Source organism: Abramis brama (genome assembly GCF_963993115.1).
Source record: "Abramis brama genome assembly, chromosome: 6".
Taxonomy (NCBI): Eukaryota; Metazoa; Chordata; class Actinopteri; order Cypriniformes; family Leuciscidae; genus Abramis; species Abramis brama.
Window position 1 is genome coordinate 14974220 of NC_139968.1, and position 23543 is coordinate 14997762.

The following is a 23543-nucleotide window of genomic DNA, read 5'->3' on the forward strand; positions in this document are numbered from 1 at the left end:
ACATATATGAACATTTATGTGTCCAAACATGTGAAGAAAATATTTGAGTTCATCCATATATGATACCATATCTGCATATATTACAGTATAGTATTGGTTTCTCGCATATATGGACAACATTAATTATAAATATGTGACATAGCCTACATATTTGTTTTCAACATATTTAATAAATGTATGTAAACATACACTGTAACCCTTTACTGTAAATTTACAACGAATTTCTTACAGAATTGTACTGTATTTCCATAATACAGTATTAAGCTGTATCTTTTACAGAACAGCTGTAAATATACAGCACATTTCTGTTTTCGTCCTGATAAATTCGTTACCATCATACTGACTGAAAAGGCATTGCATTGTGGGATTGATTTCTTTCGCGCTCAATTCAGTTCAAATGTGACGCGTCATGCGAGCAGACAGTAACGTTAGGCAGCTACAACAGGCAAACTCGTTTTGTTAGCGGGATTCAACTGAACAAATAATCATTCCTGTTATCAAGATAAACAATGTCTGCGAATCTGTGAGCAATTTTAAAGCTTTTTTGAGGTTCGGTTCGGTTCGTGTTTCAAACATTAGTTGCCTGTGACGCAGCAGAAAATGGACGACGTTAACGGTAGCAGCTACCTGAAGACGGATGGAAGAATTTGTCATTGAATAATCTAACCTGCGCGTGACGATAAGTGGGATTTAGAGTTTGAGAAGATGGAGAATTGTTCAACTGAGTGATACGGTAAGCCAATATATAAGTTTTGTGTGTGTGTGTGTTCGCATTTCTACATTGTTTTCACGTATTTGGTTTGATTTTGCGAACGCGGTTTAGCTGCTACTACCGTGGCCGCGCAAGCAATTCACTGACTCTGTTCCACCTGTTTACCAAGTAACGTTAACTTCGACATTTCATATAATAGGCAACCTTTACCATGCTATTTGCATGACGTGCATTTGATATATATTTTTTTCGTTTTAGGCTTTGTAATCTGATGGCCATTGTTAATGTAAGTGCTTTTAAGTAGTGTTACAGTTATAGTCTATGTGGTAAAAAAAAAAATGCTGTCAAATTCTGTCAGTTCTGTGATCGTGCTTTTGAATCGTTGTCAGAATTTTGCTAGCACATGAAAATCCATGTTCCTAATGCTGTTTTCAAATGTAGTAGGCCTATTCCTGATTGCCATCCCATGGTCCTACAACTACTCCCTAATTCAAAGAAGTTAGACGGTGTTATCCTTCAAGCAGATAAGTAGAGATTATTCAGCAAATCTCATTAATTTGTAATATGTTTTATGTTTTGGTTCTGTTGATCAAGGTTGTGCTGTCCTTTTTAAAAATTGTTTCAGGAATTTGCATCGCTGATGTCCAGCAATCTACATTTGCCAGAAAGTCCACGACTTTTTTCCTGGTATGTAAACATTAAAGGGGTAGATGAAACCTAAAATGAAAAGCCATCATTTACTCACCCCACTGCAAAATATGTTTTTCTTAATTAGTGTTTTTATTTTGTTTCCAGTCCAGATATCTACAATTCTTACATGAAGAAGCATTTAATAGACACGTAAAAATTGTCTTGTTTTCTGAAAGAATAAGTCAAAATTAAGTGAGTTTATGCTTAAAGATGAACTGAACTGGAATTTTGAGTAAAGGTGATATAAAAGATGCATTTTATTTATTCTCATTGGTACAATTTTTAAAGTGGCAGAATTTGTTAAAAGGGATAAAATGGTATGTTGAAAATGTTGTTGTTGTTACACGGGCGCCGCCATCTTGGATTTCAACATTCGGCAACGTCACTGGAATGGTAAGCTACTCCGTTGCTAACCAACACTAGCAGAGCAGCCATTGCATGCAGCCCCTGGATTTCGAGTCCATAGTGAGCATTTTTTAGCGACAGTCTATTTAGAGATTTGTACTTATACAACTGGTTCACTGGTGAGGGTTAGGCTAAACCTGAGGCTATTCCGTCAATGTTAAACTTTTCAGGCTGTAGTACAGGGCAGACCGATAGACCAATGGCAAGTACTAACACCACCGATGCTATCTATGTAACCGCAGAGACAGGGCGCTGAAACGCTCACGTCAAGGCAGAGGACAGAGAAGTATGTTAACTGTTATCATGATAGCAAGCTAAGCAAAGGGCTGGATGTAACGTTGTCACATACACAAACCATATTGTGTTCAATATAGCTTTATAGCGTTCAACAAAACTGAGACACTCATTCATTGAAATTGAGTAACAAAATCAAGCTATATACCAAACGATCCAACCTAGGGAAAGAGCTAGCAGCTAACGTAAACACGTTGGAAGTAGGGATGGGACGAAATATCGTTTGACGAAATATCGCGATACAAAACGTGACGAAACGCATCGAGGTCGAAAAAAATGGATCGCGAAATAAAGATAGATGGCACTGCTGCATGATTTGCGTAGTATATGTAATAAAATATGTATATTTTATTGACACTGGAACAGTATGCATTCAAAAAGAATGCTTATTTAATTCAATAATAAATATTACAAAAAGTTGGCTTTAGCTGGATTCGAACCCAAGTCTCGGTGAGCACCTGCAATAGAAAACAGTGTAATATAAATGCGTGATTTTCCCACACGAAGAAACCGGAAATTGTATCATAAGACCTATGCTGAGGAAGACATATCTCTGAACGTCACATTTCACCTTTTCTTTTCGATTTTCTGCGTTTTTCGCATCCACAGCCACAGCCTGTATTTTGAATGGTGTTTGACAATTCAGAGCCACAGTGCAAGCGAACGACAAAATCCAGCTGTTCGGTTCTGTCTGCCCAGCGCTTCCGCCGGCCGTGTGTGTGTGTGTGTGTGTGTGTGTGTCCATACCTTAGACATACTGCCAGTCTCTGTTCAGGATCGATTGGTTCACGGAAATTGGTCGTCTTCTTTTTAATATGTGGCTTCAGTATCGCTAGCAAAGCATCAAACTATTCCACTGACATTCTGAGGTAAATTTTTAATTGCTCGGGCCTCGGGATAATTTCGCAACTCCTTGATAAGGAGGTGAAACTCTCCTTCTTCTCGGCGCAATCTCAGGATTGGATGGTCCCAATATTTTCCTCTTTCTTTTTCTCTTTTTAAGAAGAAAGAGGGCAACGAAATCATCCTCACTGCTCGACGAATCCATTTAGTATTTTTTGCGGTTTTTTTTTTTTGCGCAAAGGTTTAATAAATACGCATCGGACTCAGTGTGCAAGGTTTCTGTGCGTGACGAATTTTAAGGCTGACGAACACGAAAAAACGCATACGAAAATTTCGGACTCAGTGTGCAATGGCCTTAAGACTGTCTGTAAGCTATGCCATGCTGTCATTCCGTACACCACATCCAACACATCAAACATGAACCACCACCTTCAACGTCACCATAATAAAGTTGTTGTTAAACAGTAATATTTTTTTTCTTTTTTGATATCGTATCGTGACGTATCGTATCGTGACCCTGGCATATCGAGGTGCATCGTATCGTGAATTTAAGTGTATCGTCCCATCCCTAGTTGGAAGCACTTTTGTCAAACTCCACAAGCTAGCCACCACTCCGACCATATAAACCGTATAAATCATGACTCGTCTCGATAATAATGCGTTTACTAGCTGCTAATAAAACCACAGCAGGTCTGTCTGTAAACAGATTCCAATGTCCTACCCACCCTGAAGCTAGCTGATGTCCATCGTCTCAGGGCACATTGTTGATACAGAGGGAGTTCAGGTTTTTTTTTATTGTTTTTTATTGTTTTTTTTTTTTACGTTTCTTCATTCGGATCCATTTGCGATCCATTTCATTCTGAATAAACAAACAACGCAGTTTACATGCTTCATCCTTGTTGCATTATTCACTAAGATAATAATTAATAAATGCACGCACAATTATCCGTTAACTTGATAAATGTTGCAGTCAGATATGTTTTATGCACAAACAAATGCCTTTCAACGTACACAATTCAGAAGTAAATGAATATGCAGCAATTTGTACAAATAGAGAGTCTGTAAGCCTACTATACGTGTTGTAGCCATTAAATAAGCTCATTTAGTTTCATTAAAATATTATTTATTTTTTTATTATTATAATTTTTTTCATCTATGTTGAATATAAAAAAGTTAACAGCATGAGTAAGATAGGATATGCGCAATATATCGAGAGATATGGAGCGGGTCAGACATGATTTTGACCACTTAATTAAGATTTGCATTGTAGAAAGCCTTTCTTTAAAGTGAATTTCGTTTTGTATAAATTGTATCTTAATTTTAATATTTTTTTCATCAACCTGTATTTAATAAGCAAATATAGCAGACATTATAATCATGGAGGCGTCCGCGCGTCCACTTGCATTGCACGTGAACTGGAGCGCATCTCATCCTAACTTAACCGAAACTCAGTGTATGCCTTACACACATGAGAAATATAGAAAGCTTGAAATGTCTTTAAACGAAACAATTCAAAACGAAAATAAATAGGCTAGCCTACTCTCTGATTATGTAATGATGTGCATTTCTCTCTATAGGCGCGTTCACTACGGAGATGGCGATCGTCAGCTTAATCTTTGCAGCCGACACTGTTTATTAATATAAATAAATGCATGTGCGTCACCGGATTTACAAATGCACATCTTGCTTGTTGCACGCACACATATTATGTAGGCTACATATTACGAAATAACGAGATATTATGTTGAAATAATTAGGCTAATTATTAATTATCATTATTAATAATAAATCTATAAGAATATTTGATTGAATGCTGAATGTTGCTTGTTCAATTGAATACAATTAATACTTTAATTGTGATAATTAAAATAATTGATTATTAAATATTAAGTGGCCTATGTTTGCTCATTTATTAATACTATTTGTATATATCTAGCACCCCCTCAGCACCTGCGTTAAAAAATTCTCTGGCGCCGCCCCTGGTTATAACGGCCCACGTATTAAAAAAATGGTAGGTTTAAATCGGGCTTGGGTTCATAATTACAGTTAATGTGTCAGGCCGGGCGTGTGGTGGTAGTCAGATGCCAGACCCATGCCATTAAAATCACTAATTTTCGTCTGTGTATAGGACCTGCAGCTGCAGCTGCCTATATACCTTCGCAGGTTCTACCATGCCGGTGACGTCATCGGAATTGCCAGCGTTCTTATACTAACAAACGCAATTTTTGTGTTGCTTAAAAAAAGAGCTATATTGATATTTTTAATTCAAATTTTTTGTGTAATTTACTTTTAATTGTCATAAACAACACATTATCAACTTTGATTATTTCAGTTCAGTTCATCTTTAAAACAAACAAAATTATATGCCAGTGCATTTTAGCATTCTAACCAATTTTAATTTTTAGTTGAAAAATTTAATTCATAGAACTATGAATAGACAACTACATCGAACCACAGTGGAACCCACAGTAGTTAATTTTAATTATTAATATTATTTATTTATTTATTCTTATTATTTTTTTTTTTATTCCATTACAGGTCATCTCTAAGCAACCAGTGCTGGATATTAAGTTTGGAAGGTCAAGGTGTGTGTGAAGGATCACAGCCTCTTGAAGACATCACTGGCCTGGCAGCGCTGTTTGCCTCCTCCTATAACTTCAGCTTGCAGTACCAGGAAGAGGCAGCACCTTGAGTTTGTTCAGAGGTTAGTCATTGGCATATTTGCCATTCATATATATATATATATATATATATATATGTGTATATATGTATGTATGTATATATATATTAGACTGAATTGTGTCACTAACCTTGACTTGACAGTGTTTATTATGTTGACTACTGGTATGAACAATATGGCCCTGGTTTCCATACGGGGCTTAGCTTAAGCCAGGTCTAGGCCTTAATAAAATTAGGGTATTTAAGCAGCTTTTATAATAATGTATCATTAAAAAAAAAAAACATTACTGGTGTGCATCTTGAGATAAAACAGTGGCAGTCATATATTTTAAGATATGTCAGTGCAAGTTGTTTTCAGTTGAAGGATTAGTGAAAATTCTGTCATTAATTACTCACCCTCATGTCGTTCCAAACCTGGAAGACCTTCGTTCATCTTCAGAACACAAATTAAGATATTTTTGATGAAATCTGAGAGGTTTCTGAACCACCCATAGACAGCAACGTCTTTGCAACTTTTAAGGCCCAGAAAGCTAGTAAAAACATTGTTTAAATAATCCATGTAACTAGTGCAACCTTAAAGGAGAACTCCGGTCAATTTTAACATTGAGCTAATTTTTTTGTAAATTTGGAGTGCTGTCAATACAGAACAACGACAAAAATCGGTGTTGCCTACACCGTGTTATCCTCTTTTTAAAATTTGCACCCTGTTGACTTCAAGTTTTAAACCTGCTTTTAGCCTCTTAACATCCTTTATGTGTCATACAAGTGCACAGCCAATGTGAGTGATTCCTTCAGAGTGAACACGGGTGAATCTGACTGCAGTAGATGTGAAAGATATCTTGTTGAAACATCTACAAATGTCCATATATAGGTGAAAATGCCCCTTGAAATCAATTTAAGGTGGCAAATATTACCCCTTAATAAAAAATGTTAATTTATGTCACTGCTGTAAACTGACCACTGCATAGAATATGAAAAATATGAATATCTTTGTCAGTCAGCTGTCAACAGGCCTAAACAAGCCATGGCACCAAGCACAGAAACACAATCAGTAAAATGTTATCTAATTATTATCAAGAAAACTTTGAAAATATCGATCGAGACATATTTTGTCAATATTGCACACCCCTAATGCATGGTATTAATTTTGATTTCTTCGGGTCTTAAAAAGGTCTTAAAAAGCCTTAAATTTGACTTTAAAAAATGTGCAGAAACCCTGCTTCATAATATTTAGGTTGAACCACTGTAGCTATATATTTACCAATGTTTTTACCACTTTTCTGGGCTTTGACAGTTGCAATGATATTGATATCAATGGAAGGACAAAACTATCAGATTTCATCAAAAATATCTTCATTTGTGTCCCGAAGATGAACAAAAGTCTTGAGGGTGAGTAATAATGACAGAATTTAAATTTTTGGGTGCAAACATGCATTTTAGTCTGGTAAATCATGTTGTCATATATGCAATAAACATTGCAAGGCTTGCAATTAAGTTAAATTATTTCTGTCACAAAGGTTTGGGCTGGATTCTGGCAGTGTGTGCTCTATATAAACGGAGAGTCTAAAGACTGCCTTTCCACTGATACTCTGATGGACCTGATGAGGGGATGATATTGTTAATGAGCTGGGTGATGAGTAGACAAAAGTTGTAGAATAAAACTTTAAATCTGGCAACCCCACTTCCAAAAATTTAGTTAGTTGACAGTGTGCATGTAAACAGACACATTGAGTTGATGTATTTTACCAGGGCAGAAAAAATATCAGTTATTGATCACAACATCCAACATTGCTTTTTTTTTTTTTTTTTTTTTTTTTTTTTCATGTTGTTCAGTTTTAGACAGCTTTTGTGCTGTCTCTCTTTGTCAAAATATATACACTCAGTTAATAATATTTAATTGTTGTTTTTTTCTGCCTTTTAGACACTTTCTTGACATCAATCCTGAATGTGGATCAAAAACAAAGAAAGGACAAGTAACTTCAAAGAAAACTGGCCAAGTTGTGCAAAACAAGAACACCACTGTAAGCCTACAGGTGTCCTCACTTCTGCGAAACCTTGCAGACTTTGAATGGGATTTCGTTTGCACTTTTATGGACTTCAAAAAAGAAACAGCATTTCACTGTCGTTATAAAGCTTGGAAGAGCCAGGACATTTTTTAATAGAACTCTGATTGTATTCGTCTGAAAGAATAATGTCATATACACCTAGGATGACTTGAGGGTGAGTAAATCATGAGCTAATTTAAAATTTTGGGTGAACTATTCCTTTAATTAAGTGCTAACTGTTACCTGTTTGTTGTTAAGTGTTAAAATTGCATTTTATGTTTAAAAAGTAATTCAGCCAACATGTTCACAGATGGCATTTTAACTAAATAAATGTTTTAAAACCCAGAAAATGTTTTTCTTTTTCCTAGTGTGACTACTCTTATGAAACCTTAAAGTATAATATTTTAATTATGTAATAATAAAAGCAGTATTCCCTGTAAAAATACAATTTATTGCTGTCGACAAGTTTAATAATGTAAAATGTGGTATATACTGTATTTGGTAATTACAGTGTAGTACTGTAAATGCTGTTTACTGTAGTAGTGTTGTAAAAATACAGTATGTGGATGGCAACCCAGCTGCCAGTATTTAACTAAATTTACAGTGAAAAGTTTTACAGTGTACATGCATGTGATACTGATGCATTTTTAAAGCTGTGGCATATGGTTATGGTACTTTGTGGATGTATTTGTCAAAAATGACAAAGAAAACACTGCATTATTGTATTAAAATACTATATTTGGAATTCACACAATAGACAAAATCTCCAACTATAGGCATTTAATTTCAAGGCATTCAGATATAAGATTTGTATCCCTAATATATGTGAAAGTATGTACTTTAGAAATAAGTACATATATGCATGTATACATATATGCGACATATATGCATGTATACATATATGCGTCATATATGCATGTATACATATATGCGTCATATATGCATGTATACATATATGCGTCATATATGCATGTATACATATATGCGTCTTACATATATTTCACATTTATGTGCATATACGGGAAAATATATGGCACTTACATGAAAACGGCCATTTTTGATATATTTTGAAATATATGTTTCATATATGTATATGTGTTTTACATATATGAATTTTGCATATATTCTCATATATGCAGCAGACATACATGGGCACTAACATTATATATGTAATTTACATATATTGACATATATTACATTTCTGTATGGGATGTCTTGGTTTTGTTTATTATTACCAGTTACATCCTCATTCTGATCTACAGAGAAACTGACAGAGACATATTTATGCAAATATAAACAAAATAAAAAAGTTTGATATAATATTGAGACATAACAGGCAAAAAAGATGCACAATGATTTGCTTTATTGTATAAATGTTATTCAGGGTTGATATTATTGTCATATTTCACTGGTTACTTTTATCATGACAGGAACTCACAAACCTGACAGACAGGTTTGTATTTCTCTTCTTTTTAACTTTTGTATTGTATGTATTATTGCATTTTGCGGTGTGTTTTGCAGTATATTAAAATACTTTGATGCCTAATCTTCATACTGTTTCTGAATCACACAGAGGCATTCAGTTTGATTGTTCATCAATAGTTTGCAGAGGTTTGACCTGATGCCAGTATCAGATGCGTTACATTTACTCATAAGGAGAGTGTTGATGTGGAAACTCTGAGCATCAGGATGTTTGTCATACACACACATGAGAAAAGCCCAATCCCATGTGTTTATTGTGATGTTCTGGTGCTGAGATACAGCTGGGCCCTTAGAGAACATTCACAGGTCCCTCAAAGAGTCCCAGTGAACTGCCCAAAACACACCAAGCGTCAGGTGACGTAGTTGTAATGAGGAGACACTGGCGTTCAGATACTGTGGGTGCTTCTCATTTCTTATTCATGAACCCTCGCATGAATACCTGTGTATCCTCACTGAAGCTTCCTTGCTCCTCATCCCTCGCGGTGCAATAAGAGAACGGTGATTTCCTTCAAGTTGGCCGAGTACGATCGGTTTTGGTTCGTAGGTTGGAGGACGTAGGAACGAGGAAACATCACTTTGAGGATTGAGAAGCACCCTGAATTGATTCTAAATTAAACTCAAATCACTGATGTGCCGTTTTGTTGTTGTTTTTTGAACCAGAAACCACATTTAAATAATAAATAATTAATACCACATTAGCCAAATAATTGCATGTAAATGCAAAACATTAGGTTTTAGTAAAAAGTATAAGATCATAAATATCCAAACAATTCTGACAGATTCATTATTTCATCAAAACAATTTATTGGGTCTTGATCATCATGAGATCATGCAAATACAATGAATCTATGCTCCTTGTTTCCTCTGTTTATACATGAGAATATGTTAAACACTTCACAGTTCCTGCAAATAAAGCAATATTTGCAAGATGAAAGTTTACATAATTGTTAAGGCAGCAACATATTGACACTCACTTGTCTTTTAACCAAAAATGTACTTTTTCAAGATCTCATTCTGTTAATAAGAATGCAATAATAAGGCAAGAATATAACAGTAGAAAACAGTCTTTTACATCAGAAACTGTAAAAACTAATATAACTTACAAAGTGAAAATACAAGGCAAAGTTATTTATAGCACACTTTATACACTAATAAAAGCACTTTACTTAAAACTGATAATCATAAAGGGTACAAAATATAAATATAGTAATTTAGGCAAGAATACGTAACTTTTGGTCCTTTAGCAGTTGAAGAATAAAATACTTGTGGAGGAACATTAAGTTCTGGTGAATACAAGAGTTGTGAGTCGCTTCGCTTTTCTGCACAGATTAATCTGATGGTTTGAGGTGCAGCACTTTTGACTTCTTTATCATGATTAGGATTTTGTCCATTTAGATTTTTTTTTTAAGTCATAATTTCAACTTTCTTCTCATAATTCTGATTTATTGCATAATAGACATTTTATGTCATAAATTCAACTTTTTAATCTCATATTTATGATCTACCAAAACATGATAGTTTTTTCTACATGCAGGAAATGTTCCTACATACTGATCCCATACTTACAGGTGATCGTCTTTAACTCAACAACATTAACAACATTAAACTCTCTCACTCCTAACAAATGAATTAATAAATAATGAAAGACAGATATTTAAGGAAATATGTCTTATGATCAGGACAGTAACTTATATTCTGCTGTTGTTTTGACTGGGCAGTGTTACCAACATAAACACTGTTCTGTGAATCTTGTCTGCGTTTCCCCAAAACATCTTAAGCTTAAGCAGATCGTAGAGCCTTTGCCACCATTGGTCTCGATGATAAACAACTTCCACTGTAGTGCTAGCCTGACCATCTGTCCTATATTTACAGGTATGACACAAACGCGCACGGATGAATGAAAGGAAGAATGCTGTTTCCCAAAATACATCCTAATATCTGTACAATAAAACTGTTATAGGCTTAATGTGATCAGCAGGAAATACAGCAACACACACTCACTCAATCTACATGATTATATTCCGCTCTCTGTTATTAAAGCAAATCCTTTATACACTTTTATGATTATTTCATACTTTTCTATCTTAAGTTGTGGCAGGAAGACTGAAAGCACCACCTCCTCCACTGACTCTGTGTTTAGCGCTGAAGCTCATGCAGTTTCTGCTGTTACAGTTATACAGCTGTGTCATGTACCAAATGCTTTATCATTATTATCAGTTATTACTGATTAATGTGTTCAACCTCCTCATGAATGTCTGAACTCATGTCGTGTCTGTCTGCCCTACGACAGCTTGAGTTCTTTCTTTTCCACCAAGCTACAATGACTATAACTATAACTATAACTGTAACTATAATTCCAGGTACAATGCCAACCCATGGCCAAGGCGACGATGTTTCCACACTGCCTGGTTCTGTTTCTCCTTGGTTTTCTTGTTCAGTCGATATGGTTACTTTTTCTGCTGTTGATTCTGCAACAAAAAATTATAATGGGAAACTTTACATCACTGTGATAAAGATAACAGATCCAACTATAATTTATATACAACAGCATTCAGACTGAAACATCACTAATGAACATCAAAAAAGGGATCAACTTCTTGCAGTATTTAGACAAACAACTTTAATTAAATTAAAAACTTCATGCCCTAATCTACTGGTTTCACACACCCATAATGATCAGCTGTACAGTAGGTTGTTCAGATGAGTGTGTGATGTAGCAGATGTATTTTCCTCCATCAGCATAAGTAAGATTGTGGAGTTTGATGGAGAAGTTTCCTCTCTTGTACTCCTCTGGAAAAGTTTCAGTTCTGTTTTTATACTTTGGATCCTGTTTCTCTAGTGAATTACTGCTGGGAATTATATCACACACAATCTTGCCATTGTGTCTCCAAAACACATTAATTTTTTCAAGTTTAAGATCATGTTTAGTGGAAGAACACGGCAGGAGAACAGAACCACCAATAACAGCCTCTACTGTTTCCTGCAGAGACACTGAAACAACACAAACTTTATTTGTAAATGTACTTTAACAGTCAGTAGCATTCATTTAACTTCCAACTATAGTTTGTTCAGGTGCTCACCTTTGTTTATCAGCACCGCAAACACACAGATGAAGCCACAACTGCAGAAACAGAAAAACACATTTATTTAACTTCCTTTGGTTCAACTTAGTACAAACACTAAAGTCATGAGTTTGATTCCCACATAACACACATAATAAAGGTAAGATGGTAAGATAGGATAGGGTGTCCCTCCCATACTGAGTTTTATTACTGATCACTGATGTCACTAAATTCATCTCTAAATATGTTACAAACTGGCAGTAAATGTTCTTTACCCACTTTATCCTATTGGTAAAACCTTGAATTCACTACAAATCAAACTACTATCAAATACAACTCCCAGCATATGTACCAAAAAAAAAAAAAAAAAAAAAAAGAGCTAATGCTAACTTATTTTAATCAAAATAATAGTTACAGCAGATAAACAATGCATATAAACTTTATAATCATTACTTAACCAATTCATGTTTAATATTTTAACAACACTAAAAATTCCCTTTTAATTTGAGTTTAAATAAAGCATTTGACAACCAAAACACAGCAGGCCGAACACGAACACGAGCAACAAGCTAATGTTACATCAGGCCTTCACTGCTGAGAAGTACGTGTGTGTGCAAATAGCGTTTCATTCTGCATTCAGCAAACATACCTGATCACCATGGTGGACCAATATTATCTATATATTTTATTTGACTATATTGCATAAAATGTTTTTTTTTTAAATTAGGGTGAAATACTATTTTTTGAACAAAATGTAGGCTATTATAGCTCGTCAGCTTCCGTGTTCAAAGCATACATATGATGACATCAGACGTAAGTGACGTCAACAGAAATCACGTGAATGACATGCGCAGATATTCTTTTATCTTAAATACACTTCGGCAGGCTATAATCAAGACTTATTATCATTTTTCACCATTATCATAATATTTCTGATCTTAGTAATTGAATCTCTAATCATCTGTCTGTCATATACACTTTAAATCATCAATAAAACAATGACAAAAGCTTTTATATTTTATCTTTATTGTTTATTATATTTAAGCATTTAAAAGCATTTAATTCATAATTTTCATTGGTTAGATTAGACTGTAAAAAATATCTTCCAGTTTAGTTCCAGTTTAACAGTATGCCAACTTTATATTTCATTAAGTGATATAATGTTAATATAGGCCTACCTCCTTTAACTTTCAAAATGTGCCTTTACTTTAAAATGTACCAATAACCACCATAATAATACAGGAGGCACAATAGAAATGGCCTATTAATAAAACATGATTAATACTCATAAGAATTATTTATAAAAAAATGTAATCATATTATAGGCCTATGTGTAACGACTTGAATGTCCTTTTACTGTTTGTACTGCCTAAAGGCGGGCATACACTGTGCGTTTTTAGAAAGGTAGCCTACCTACTCACACTGAACGACTGTCTGCGATGTAAAGCCAAAGCTCAGATTTATGTGCTCACATACGGTCCGAACGTCGAGCTGCGACTTCACGGCTCACACTATGTGTGAAATATGCGCAAATCAGCGTGATAAACCCTCGTGCCGGGTTGCGCCTAGACCTTATCATGTATCCAGAGATATTGTCAAAACAAGCATCAGCAATCAATATCAAGATGATTTAGTATTTCCAATGTAGGCCTATGTATTAAATGACTAGTATTATTGCATTATTATTATTATTATTATTATTATTATTATTATTAGGGAAGGCTACTTTTATTATTAAATTGATATGCTATTATAATTAAATTGCCACGCGCAATAATTTCATAGCGCATCACTGCATAACCAACACGCTGTGATGATAATAAAATATTACATAGAAGCTTACTCCTCCTCATTGAAAATTGTCTAAAACATTTAGGTTGATTACAATGAATCATATGCATATAATTAATTATTAACTATAATTAATTGTCTATAATATGTCCGAAATCAGGCGAAAATCCCGCCTTTAATTATCTGGTAATTCATATTTTTTACTTGCCAAAACCGTACATTTATTTCACAATTAAATTACATAATAATATGATGTTTAAAAACGTAAAAAAAAAAAAAATATATATATATATATATATATATATATATATATTTACCATGTATAGTAAACCAATAACATGTTTTAACTTTATTATACCAAATATTGTGTACAAAATATTGTGCCAGTTTTACTGAAAAATAATCAAGTTTGACATATAATAATAAAAATAAGCTGTTTTTTCAGCAGGATGCTATACTCGTCCTTCTGTCTGATGTGACGTTTGATCCAGTATTAGTGAAATGAACAGCAGTAAATGAGTAAATGTTCTCAGACTTACATGAGTATCTGAGTGAAGCTTCTTTCTTAAACTCCTCTGAGAAAACACTGTGTTCTGGATCCTGATCCTCAACTGAAACATTTCTCTGAATGATGTCTCATATATTCCTGCTGTCACTGAGTCTTTAATATACTGTCATGTCTTGACTTTAACACTGTAAGAGCAGGACAAGAACGCAGAGCTTCCAGTGACATCTTCTCTGACCTACAGAGAAAAAAAAAAAGAAAGAGAGAGAATTACATTTTACAAGGAAATACAGCCTGGCTTTAAAAAATGAATTAACAAATGAATATTACCTTTTTCTTTTTCATATCTGATCTCAGTCCAGAGAGATCTTCCTCACAGTTCCTCTCTCCTGTTTTCATCCTGACAGACTGAACAATCTCTGAGAGACTGAGGCTGATATTCTCTGATGATCTGATGGGAGGAGGAAGAGACTGATGGGAGGAGGAAGAGACTAATGGGAGGAGGAAGAGACTGATGGGAGGAGAAACTAGAGTACAAGTTTTGTTTATTCATAAAGAGAGAGAAAGCAAAAGCTCGCAGTCTTTTAATGAATTTGCCTTTCAAACGTTGTTTATAAACTTACAGTATCAGCATGTAGGTTTGGTTGCGTGTTGCTTGTTTTAATTTACCTTTTTTTTAATTCATTGGCACACGTACATTACTTTAGTTTTGCTGTATACATCTATTATTTACATTAATAAAATGTTAATAGATTCAAGATTCGAGTGGATTTATTGTAATGGTAAAAAGCTTTACATTGCCAAAGCATTGCTAACATTAAATTACATATTTGCACACAATTAAAAAAAGTTTGATAAAATAATAACAATGAGACAGAAAAGGCAAAAAGTACACAGATTTGTTTTGTTATGTAAATGTTATTTAGTATTGATGTTATTGTCCTCTTTTGTCATGGCCACCAGGTTTGCATTTCTCTTCTTATGAAATATTCTTCAGTATTGTATGTATTAGCATTTTGTTTTGTTTGTATCACAGCATATTGTTTTGTATATTGTCTTAGTATGTGGACAAAATGCTTTTGATGCCTATAATCATCACACTGTTTCTGAAATACACACAGACATTCAGTTTGATTGTTCTTCAATAGTTTCCACAGGTCTAACCTGATGCCTTTATCTGATATATTTACTAGCAAGTGGTGCTTGATGTGAAACTCAAACCTAACTCAGCTCTTCACATCATGGGACGCAACACAGGACTACAGTGTGTAATATGTTTCCTCTGCTGCCCCCGAGAGGCTGCAATTGTTTTTTTTATATAAACCCAATGAATCCCTCAGATACTATTCAAAATAACCTTTTAATGTAGGCCTATTCAGCAACTATAAGGAAGGCGTTGGATATGATGATGAGATAGTGGCGTTCAGAATGTGCACACCAATTAAATGTCAGTACACGGATGTGCTGTTTATGCATGTATGGACTGTATAATGTATGTATGTGTGTATATGTTTACCAAAAACGATGTAAGAGCAGTGTTGGGGGTAACTCATTACAAGTAACTTGAGTTACGTAATCAGATTACTTTTTCAAATAAGTAACCCAAGTTACTTTGTTTCCCCATTTATTGTCTGACACTCTCCGGTCCCCATGTTGAGACAAATCCAAGTACAGAGGCGTTGTGTGTAATGTGAGCGTGCATTTACTCATCTCACATGCACACAAAAAAAGATTCAATATTCCTTAAAATTAATAAAATCAGTGAAATGCAGAATCAGAATACTATGCAAACCTCCAATAACTAAATAAGTTAAATAAAACATAATTTTTTATGCATTTAATCTCACTTTATTGACCAATGTACTTGCTTCTGAACTTCGATGATTCAGTTTATAAGATTCATAAGCAAAAAAAATTTTTTATTGGTATTAATATATAACATAGAAGAAGTGATAGAAGAAACAAAGCTTTTCGTAACTTTGAATCAATTGAACCAATTTCTTCGAAAACAAGCGCTAGAATCGCTGCAAGCTGGTGACCCCTGCTGGTCAGAACAGTGTAAATGCATCAAAAACTTCACTGTTTACAAACCAATTGAAAGTTTTATTGAAAGTGTAATCAATTAAATGCAATTAATACATCATCTAATACCATTAAATATGAAGTGCCATTATAATATGTCTCATTTGATTAAATTGCAGGGCATGTTTAGGGCAAGTTTAATGGATTTAAATTGTAGTGCATGTTTAATGGAGTGCTTGGTTAATCAACCCAATAAAAGGCTATTCAAGTCAAGTCACCTTTATTCAGTGGTGGAAAGAGTACTAAAAAAACTGTACTTAAGCAAAAGTATTGCTACTTAAGTAATAATTGACTTGAGTACAAGTAGAAGTACTGAAAAATAATATGACTCAAGTAAGAGTAAATAAGTAGTTTGCTTAAAAACTACTCAAGTAACTACGTTACAAAGTACTTTAGTTTTATTTGTCTATTTTTACCCAAAATGGGGAGATGATGGCGATATGGAGCGCTAAACATCATGTCATCTGTTTCATTCATACTGGAAGCCCAGAACATACTGATTCATACCTCGCGCAGAAAGTCCACAAGTGAAGAGATTCACTTATGACGTTTCAGGAAATGCCAATATGGATATTAACATGCAAATAGAGACATTTGACTGATGAAACATGAAGACAAACACATGATAGCGATAATATATCTGTGTTCATCAAGCTATCTCAGGTATTTTCATAAGAATGATGTATGTCTTTAAAGGGATAGTTCACCCAAAAAGAAAATTACCCCATGATTTACTCACCCTCAAGTCACCCTAGGTGTATATGACATTCTTTTTTCAGACGAATACAATCAGAGTTATATTAAAAAATGTCCTGGCTCTTCTAAGCTTTATAATGGCAGTGAATGGCTGGAGAAAATTTGAAGCCCAAAAAAGTGCATCCATCCATGATAAAAGTGCTCCACTTTCCATGGGGTTAATAAAGACCTTCTGAAGTAAAGCCATGCGTTTCTGTAAGGAAAATACCCATATTTAAAACTTTATAAACTATAATCACTAGCTCCCGCCAGACGACCACACATCGATTTATGGTGGAAGACTAATCCCTGACCCGATGCACAATGTATATATATATTATAGAAGAGGAGCTTCAGTTTGTCGCACAGCCCTATTTGTTTGAACCGTGAGAGGTGTCTAAGCTTACTCCTACAGTACATCCTACGTCATACATGTGTCACAGGTTACTCTTGTGGCACAAGTCAATTTGCGTAGTATGCGTGCGGTCGTCTGACGGAAGCTAGTTATTTTAGATTATAAAGTATAAATATGGGTATTTTTCAAAAACCCATGGCTTAGCTTCCGAAGGCCTTTATTAGCCCACGGGAGCCGTGTTGAGTATTTTTTTTTATCATGAATGGATGCAGTCTTTTGGGTTTTACATTTTTTTCCAGCCATTCACTCCCATTATAAAGCTTGGAGGAGCCAGGACATTTATATTAATTAATATAACTATTCGTCTGAAAAAAGAATGTCATATACACCTATGACTTGAGGGTGAGTAAATCATGGGCTTTTTCAAATATTTTCATTTTTGGGTGAACTAACCCATTAATGCAGTGCTAATCAACATAGCCTGTATTATAGAATTTAATAAAATAATATATTCTCACACATGAAACCACAGAAGTAATTTCAAGTAATTTTGATTTCAAAGCAAAACATGATATTAAACTCATAAATTGTAGTTTTTGACGGTATGCTAAGCAAACATACTAGCTTTCCCTGTTGTCAAGAGCAAATGTTTTATTACTAATCTTTAAAAGTTAGTCCAGGTAAGATAATTTGAATGTTTTCATTTGAATCATTTCATAACGAACTACACTTTTACATGCATCTGATTGACAGATAAATCATGCAATCTTATTTCACTGTTGTTGAGGGTTTTTCAGCTTTGTACAAAGTTTGCTTCGTACAGTTTAACTGTATTGTTAAAGAGTTTTACCTTTCAATTGAACTGTGTTAATGTTTTCAAGACACTTACATTGTTCTTGCTCCGTCCATGCAATAACGGTGTCCATGTTATGAGCCGAGTTTTTTATTTACTTCAACTGCTCAATGCTCTGGTAATATCAATGGGATGACGCATTTCATGAGCAGAGTTGCCATAATTACATTTTAAAATCAAAATATAATAATAGCTCACTTCAGGGGCGGACTGGCCATCTGTGTGATCTGGAGAATCACAGAACGGCCGGTACTCCAGGACGGACGGCGGGCCGGCCCACCACCCGCCACGCACGCAGTCATCACCTGTTTTTTTCCCCCACTAATCTGTTTCACACTCCAGTACTGTAGGTGGCAGCAATGCACCAAAAGTTGGATGCCAGCTGCACTGGCCGTGGCCGCCAAGTAAGGAAAAGCAAAGACGTTAGATAGAAGCATAGAAACAAGCAAAACAATATGCAACGCGGCCGCGGGTAAAAAACGGAAAGAAAAGGGTGTGGCTGAGAAGGCGAGAGAAAAAAAAATTGCGGAATTTAGATACTGAAGCCGCTAAATATCGCAAACTAACTGAAATATTTAGCAGCACAGCCAGCAGCAGCACCTCGCAGTTAAATATTAGCAGCAGTGAAGAAGTGAGCCAGACAGCTATGCAGCAACATGCCACCAGTGATGAGGGACAGAAAGATGAGCTGGTTCCACAGGCAGATCCAGGGCAAGTAAGTATGGAACATGAGAGGAGAAAGAGAGTTACTTGCTAGGGATGATGTTAGGAAGTGATATTCAGGTTGCTACGTTTTTAATGATTACAGTAGTTAAAACAGCTAAACTTCAACATTTTAGCTGTAAAATGCCACATGCAGTAGCTAATATTAAGAAATATGTTGTGCTTTTACTTTTAAAAATGTTGGTAACGTTACAGTTAATGCTTACAAACTTTGGTTACATTTGTAATGGTGTATTTTCATTTAGATGTGGTATTATTATTTGTGCAGTAAGATTAATTACTGCATAAATTAATTAAGATTATTAAGTAATAAATTCATTTTAAGACAGCATGGAATAGATTGTATAATATGCTGTTATAACAGCATATTATATAATCTATTCCATCCATGCTATTTTTGAATAAAACCTGTTTTTTTTTTTTAAATCCATTCGATCTGTTTATTCAGGTTGAGCTTAGACCAAGTCCATTTATATGTGAGTATTCAAGTTAATCTAGAATAATATGCTTTTAACACAACATCTAGTCAACATCAGTGCTATTGCTATAATTTGGATGGTATAGTATCATGAGCCACAATTAAAGTCTTGTGGCACTCATGCCAGGCGTTATTGTTGTTGTTGTCGAGTTTCCGCGCGCCGATTGCTTTGGGCCGGGCCTAGTCAAAGTCCAGGGCCGTTTTTTAGTCCCAGTCCGTCCCTGGCTCACTTACATTCACTAAAATATTGAAACGTTAGCGATACGGATTCTAAACACGAGCGCCAGTGATAATTGAATGTCAAAGCGCGGTTTTAACGCCCCGCCCCCCAGCTGAACTGGAAGTTTTGATTGGTTTTGCACCCGAGTCAGACCTGTCTGTTATTGGCTGAAGCGCAGGGCTGAGGGCTCAACCTCCACCGCACGCAGTTTGAAAAGTGTTTGTGAGCTCGCCCTGTCTAGTCGGCACCTTTGTCAAAGTACTCTGTACTTTCGGTGAAAAATATTTGTAGCGTAAAAGTAAAAGTACCACAATTTAATTATACTCAAGAAAGTAGAAAATAATAATATTTGCTATCAACATAATATCTGTTTTAGTATATATATATATATTTTTTTTGACTTCATATTTTGACTTTTTTTTTACTTTTCAGCACTGTAGGGTTTTTAATTCCCATTGTACGCAAAAAAAACAAAAAAACAACTAAAAAACAATGGCCAGGGCTTGTATTATTTAGCCTATTATTGTCTTATTTGCCATGCATGGTTTAAAATAAAATAAAAAACACACTTTCGGAACTGTGTCTTACTGAAATACAGCTTATCATCATTTGTGTAAAATCCAGAGTTTGTTTTTATTTACCAATCATAATGGAAAAATGAAGAAGCATAAATGAATGATGTAAAATTACGGAGCCCTACAAATAGGTCTACTATCAGCCTAGGCTATCTCTCCTTGCAATGCTAATGTAATGCAGTCATGCTCTTTGCTCACTTAAAGTGGCACTGACTTATCTGCTGGGTAAATTAATAAATATAATATAGCCAAATCTCAAACATTGTATCATTTATATCAGCAACATATTTATTTATATCTCACAGCCCTGAACTGCTCAATATTAAAGCTTATAGGCCTAGATGACTTTTTGTAAGGCTGCTTTAAAACAATGTAAATTGAGCGCTATACGAATAATTATGACTTGACTTCACTTGATATAGACCTAGGTATATATAGGCTATATAGCGTGGCCAGGAATGAAGAATTTGTTCCCCAGATTTAGCAGCATGTAGGCTATATTACACAGCGGTCTGCCTGAAGGGATTGTTTGTTGTACAGTAACTTCATCTATCTTATTAAGTCATATTAACTGTTTAACTCGTATTAAGTTAATCAAAACATTATCAAGTTGATTATTGAAATCGCCATGGTTATCACTTAATATTTCTGTAGTATGGCCAAACAGCGTAGTAGATCATTCATAAACTCGTACATAAAGGAATGCGCATGCTCATGCCTCAAGCGTCCACGCCAGTAAGATTGCTGTATAAACCAATGAAATTGGGGGTGGGTGGAGCGACACGTGTCGCCCCGCCCCAATCGTCCAGACTGCACTCTGGGGTTACTCCGTTATTACATGCGTCATCAACCTACGCCTATGTTATTGTAAGAGGTTATCGACCCCTAGCGGCGAGAAAAAAAAAAACATATTATAGCTTTAAGTATATGTCTATGTAGGGACTAATTACATGCTTATTTAGTGATATTAAAGTGTACTTTATTTGTGTTACAAGTACATTACAAATTCATTACGAGTGTCTTCGAAACATACAAGCAATATAGTAAGTGTATTTATATTTTTTTATTTAAAAACAATATATCTTTGGCATTTTATTAGGATAGGACAGTAGCTAGACAGGAAGTGAGAGAGAGAGAGAGAGAGAGAGAGAGAGAGAGAGAGAGAGAGACGCCGGGATTCGAACTCGGGTCTCCCGAAGCGCATGATGGCGCACTTGCCCTCGAGGCTGTCGTGGTGTGATACATTTGATTAATATTCCAAATACTACAAATTGTATATTTTGACTTCAATAACAAATGTACATTATTAGACAAATAAAACTATACTTTGTACAAAATACTATTATATACTATAATGTATTTTGAAAGTACACTTTCAATGCATTGTTTGGGATGGCTGACGCGAAACTGACGTTCCAAAGCTTTTCGAGATCCCGAAGCGCAGATGTTTCGAAACACTGATCCGAAGCGTGATTCAAAACACCCATGTCACGTGCTACGGCTAAATGAAGCTTCGGGTGTTTCACAAGTGTTTCGACAGGTGGCATGGTCCGCCGAATCAGCGTTTGATTGACAGGGTCGGGAACAGACCACACAATCGCACATCTGTATAAAAGTGAAGTCAACGCATCTTGACCTCGTGGGTTTTTGTGAGAGGAGTTTGATTTTGAGATAGCGGATTTTTGGTGATATAGTGACATTTATAGTGCGAATTGTTTAGTTATATTTAGGCTTACATTTAAATTTACACATTGACTGATAGGCTAGAGACAGACAGAGTACATATAGTGACACATTAATAGATGCATAGATAGATAGATGAGACAATGTGAGACATTGTGAGAAAGTGAGACATTGTGGCTTGATTTCTTTTATTAATATTCTTTTTTTCATGACCAAAATAACATTATGCACTATGAGGAGCCTACAGGTTACAAGCTTCACATATTAGAAAAATACAATAAAAACAACACATTTTTTTAATGGCTCATTGTCAAGGTTGTTTCAGATCAACACCTGCAAGTGACCACTAGGTGTCACCGTTGAGACGGGTGTCGGATTGTTTCGAAGCCTCGACACAATATGTCACATTTGCTTCAACTGTTTCATTGTTTCACGAAGCCTCGATCTGCCCACCACTATGCATTGTTACAATGATCATTCCAGCACACAGTTAAAATATATGTAACGATGAGGCAGGAACAAAGCGGAGAGAGAATCCACATGCAAGCACTACTTTAATAAAACAAACAGGTAATCTAGGGCAAACAACGGAACTCAGGACAGGAACATGGAAAAGAAACAAGGAACAGCTACAACAACCGACCAACAACAACTGAAGCACAGAGGTTTAAATACACAGGCAAACAAGCTAAACAAGATAACAAGGGGGCGGGGCTAATTAGAAACACCTGGGGAGCCTAATAAACAAGAAAAACTACAAGGGACTACAAAACATGGTACAGGACAGGAAATGACAAAAGTCCACACAGGACAAGGGGAACATAAGACAGGAATCATAAAAAAAGGAACTTATACCTAAAATATATTTTTTAATAAAGTGCAAATAACCCTTCTGAGGCCTAAAATGACAAACGGGACACCCGGTCTCACGGACTTAGCGGACACACGCATGCGGCAGCCATTGTAAGTCGATGGTGAATCGACGCTTTTAGCCAATCAGCGATCAGCAGGCAGGCGTGATAAGTTGTAGCTGTATATTCAAGTGATCACTAATGCCAAAGTTGTATCTATACAGTAAAGAGTGAGATAGTGACCAACTCTAAAAACGTACACATGTGGTGGGAGATGACTCGATGGTGAATATAACTCAGTTATGGAAAGCACAGTTGAATGACTTGAATTGAAATCGAATATGGGACGACTCCTGTCCATGGTCATGTGCACACTAGCCTAACCAGACATCTGCAACTTTTACTCCGTCCAGACTGCACATACTTGTCCCTGACAGCTGCTGAAAAGGTTTGAATCAACGATGAATCAGTTTTGACTGC

At 35.3% G+C, this 23543-nt stretch overlaps 1 protein-coding gene and 1 long non-coding RNA gene across 4 annotated transcripts in view; one reads left to right on the forward strand and one right to left on the reverse strand.

Moving 5' to 3' along the window:
- Positions 1-227: 227 nt before the first annotated feature.
- LOC311085080 lies at positions 228-8018 on the forward strand. Of its 2 annotated transcripts, XR_014606724.1 has the most exons (6): positions 228-733; positions 971-998; positions 1154-1399; positions 5483-5648; positions 6918-7012; positions 7545-8018. It is a non-coding gene; the product is annotated as an uncharacterized lncRNA (long non-coding RNA). The 2 variants fall into 2 exon arrangements; XR_014606725.1 differs by lacking the exon at positions 6918-7012 and having other exon boundaries at positions 232-733.
- A 1914-nt stretch (positions 8019-9932) lies between these two features.
- The window catches only part of LOC311084410 (T-lymphocyte activation antigen CD86-like), a 182572-nt gene continuing 168961 nt past the window's right edge, over positions 9933-23543 (reverse strand). Inside the window, exons 1-5 of one of the 2 annotated variants that reach the window (XR_014606515.1) lie at positions 14839-14919; positions 14543-14746; positions 12231-12271; positions 11818-12141; positions 9933-11618 (exon numbers count right to left, since the gene is read on the reverse strand). Coding sequence is in view for 1 of the 2 variants with exons in the window: in XM_084116415.1 (XP_083972541.1) it covers positions 11371-11618 (248 nt within the window). In the remaining variant the exon portion in view is untranslated. Of the gene's footprint in view, positions 11619-11817; positions 12142-12230; positions 12272-14542; positions 14747-14838; positions 14920-23543 lie in introns of those variants that run through there. The other variant, XM_084116415.1, reaches the window with a different exon arrangement.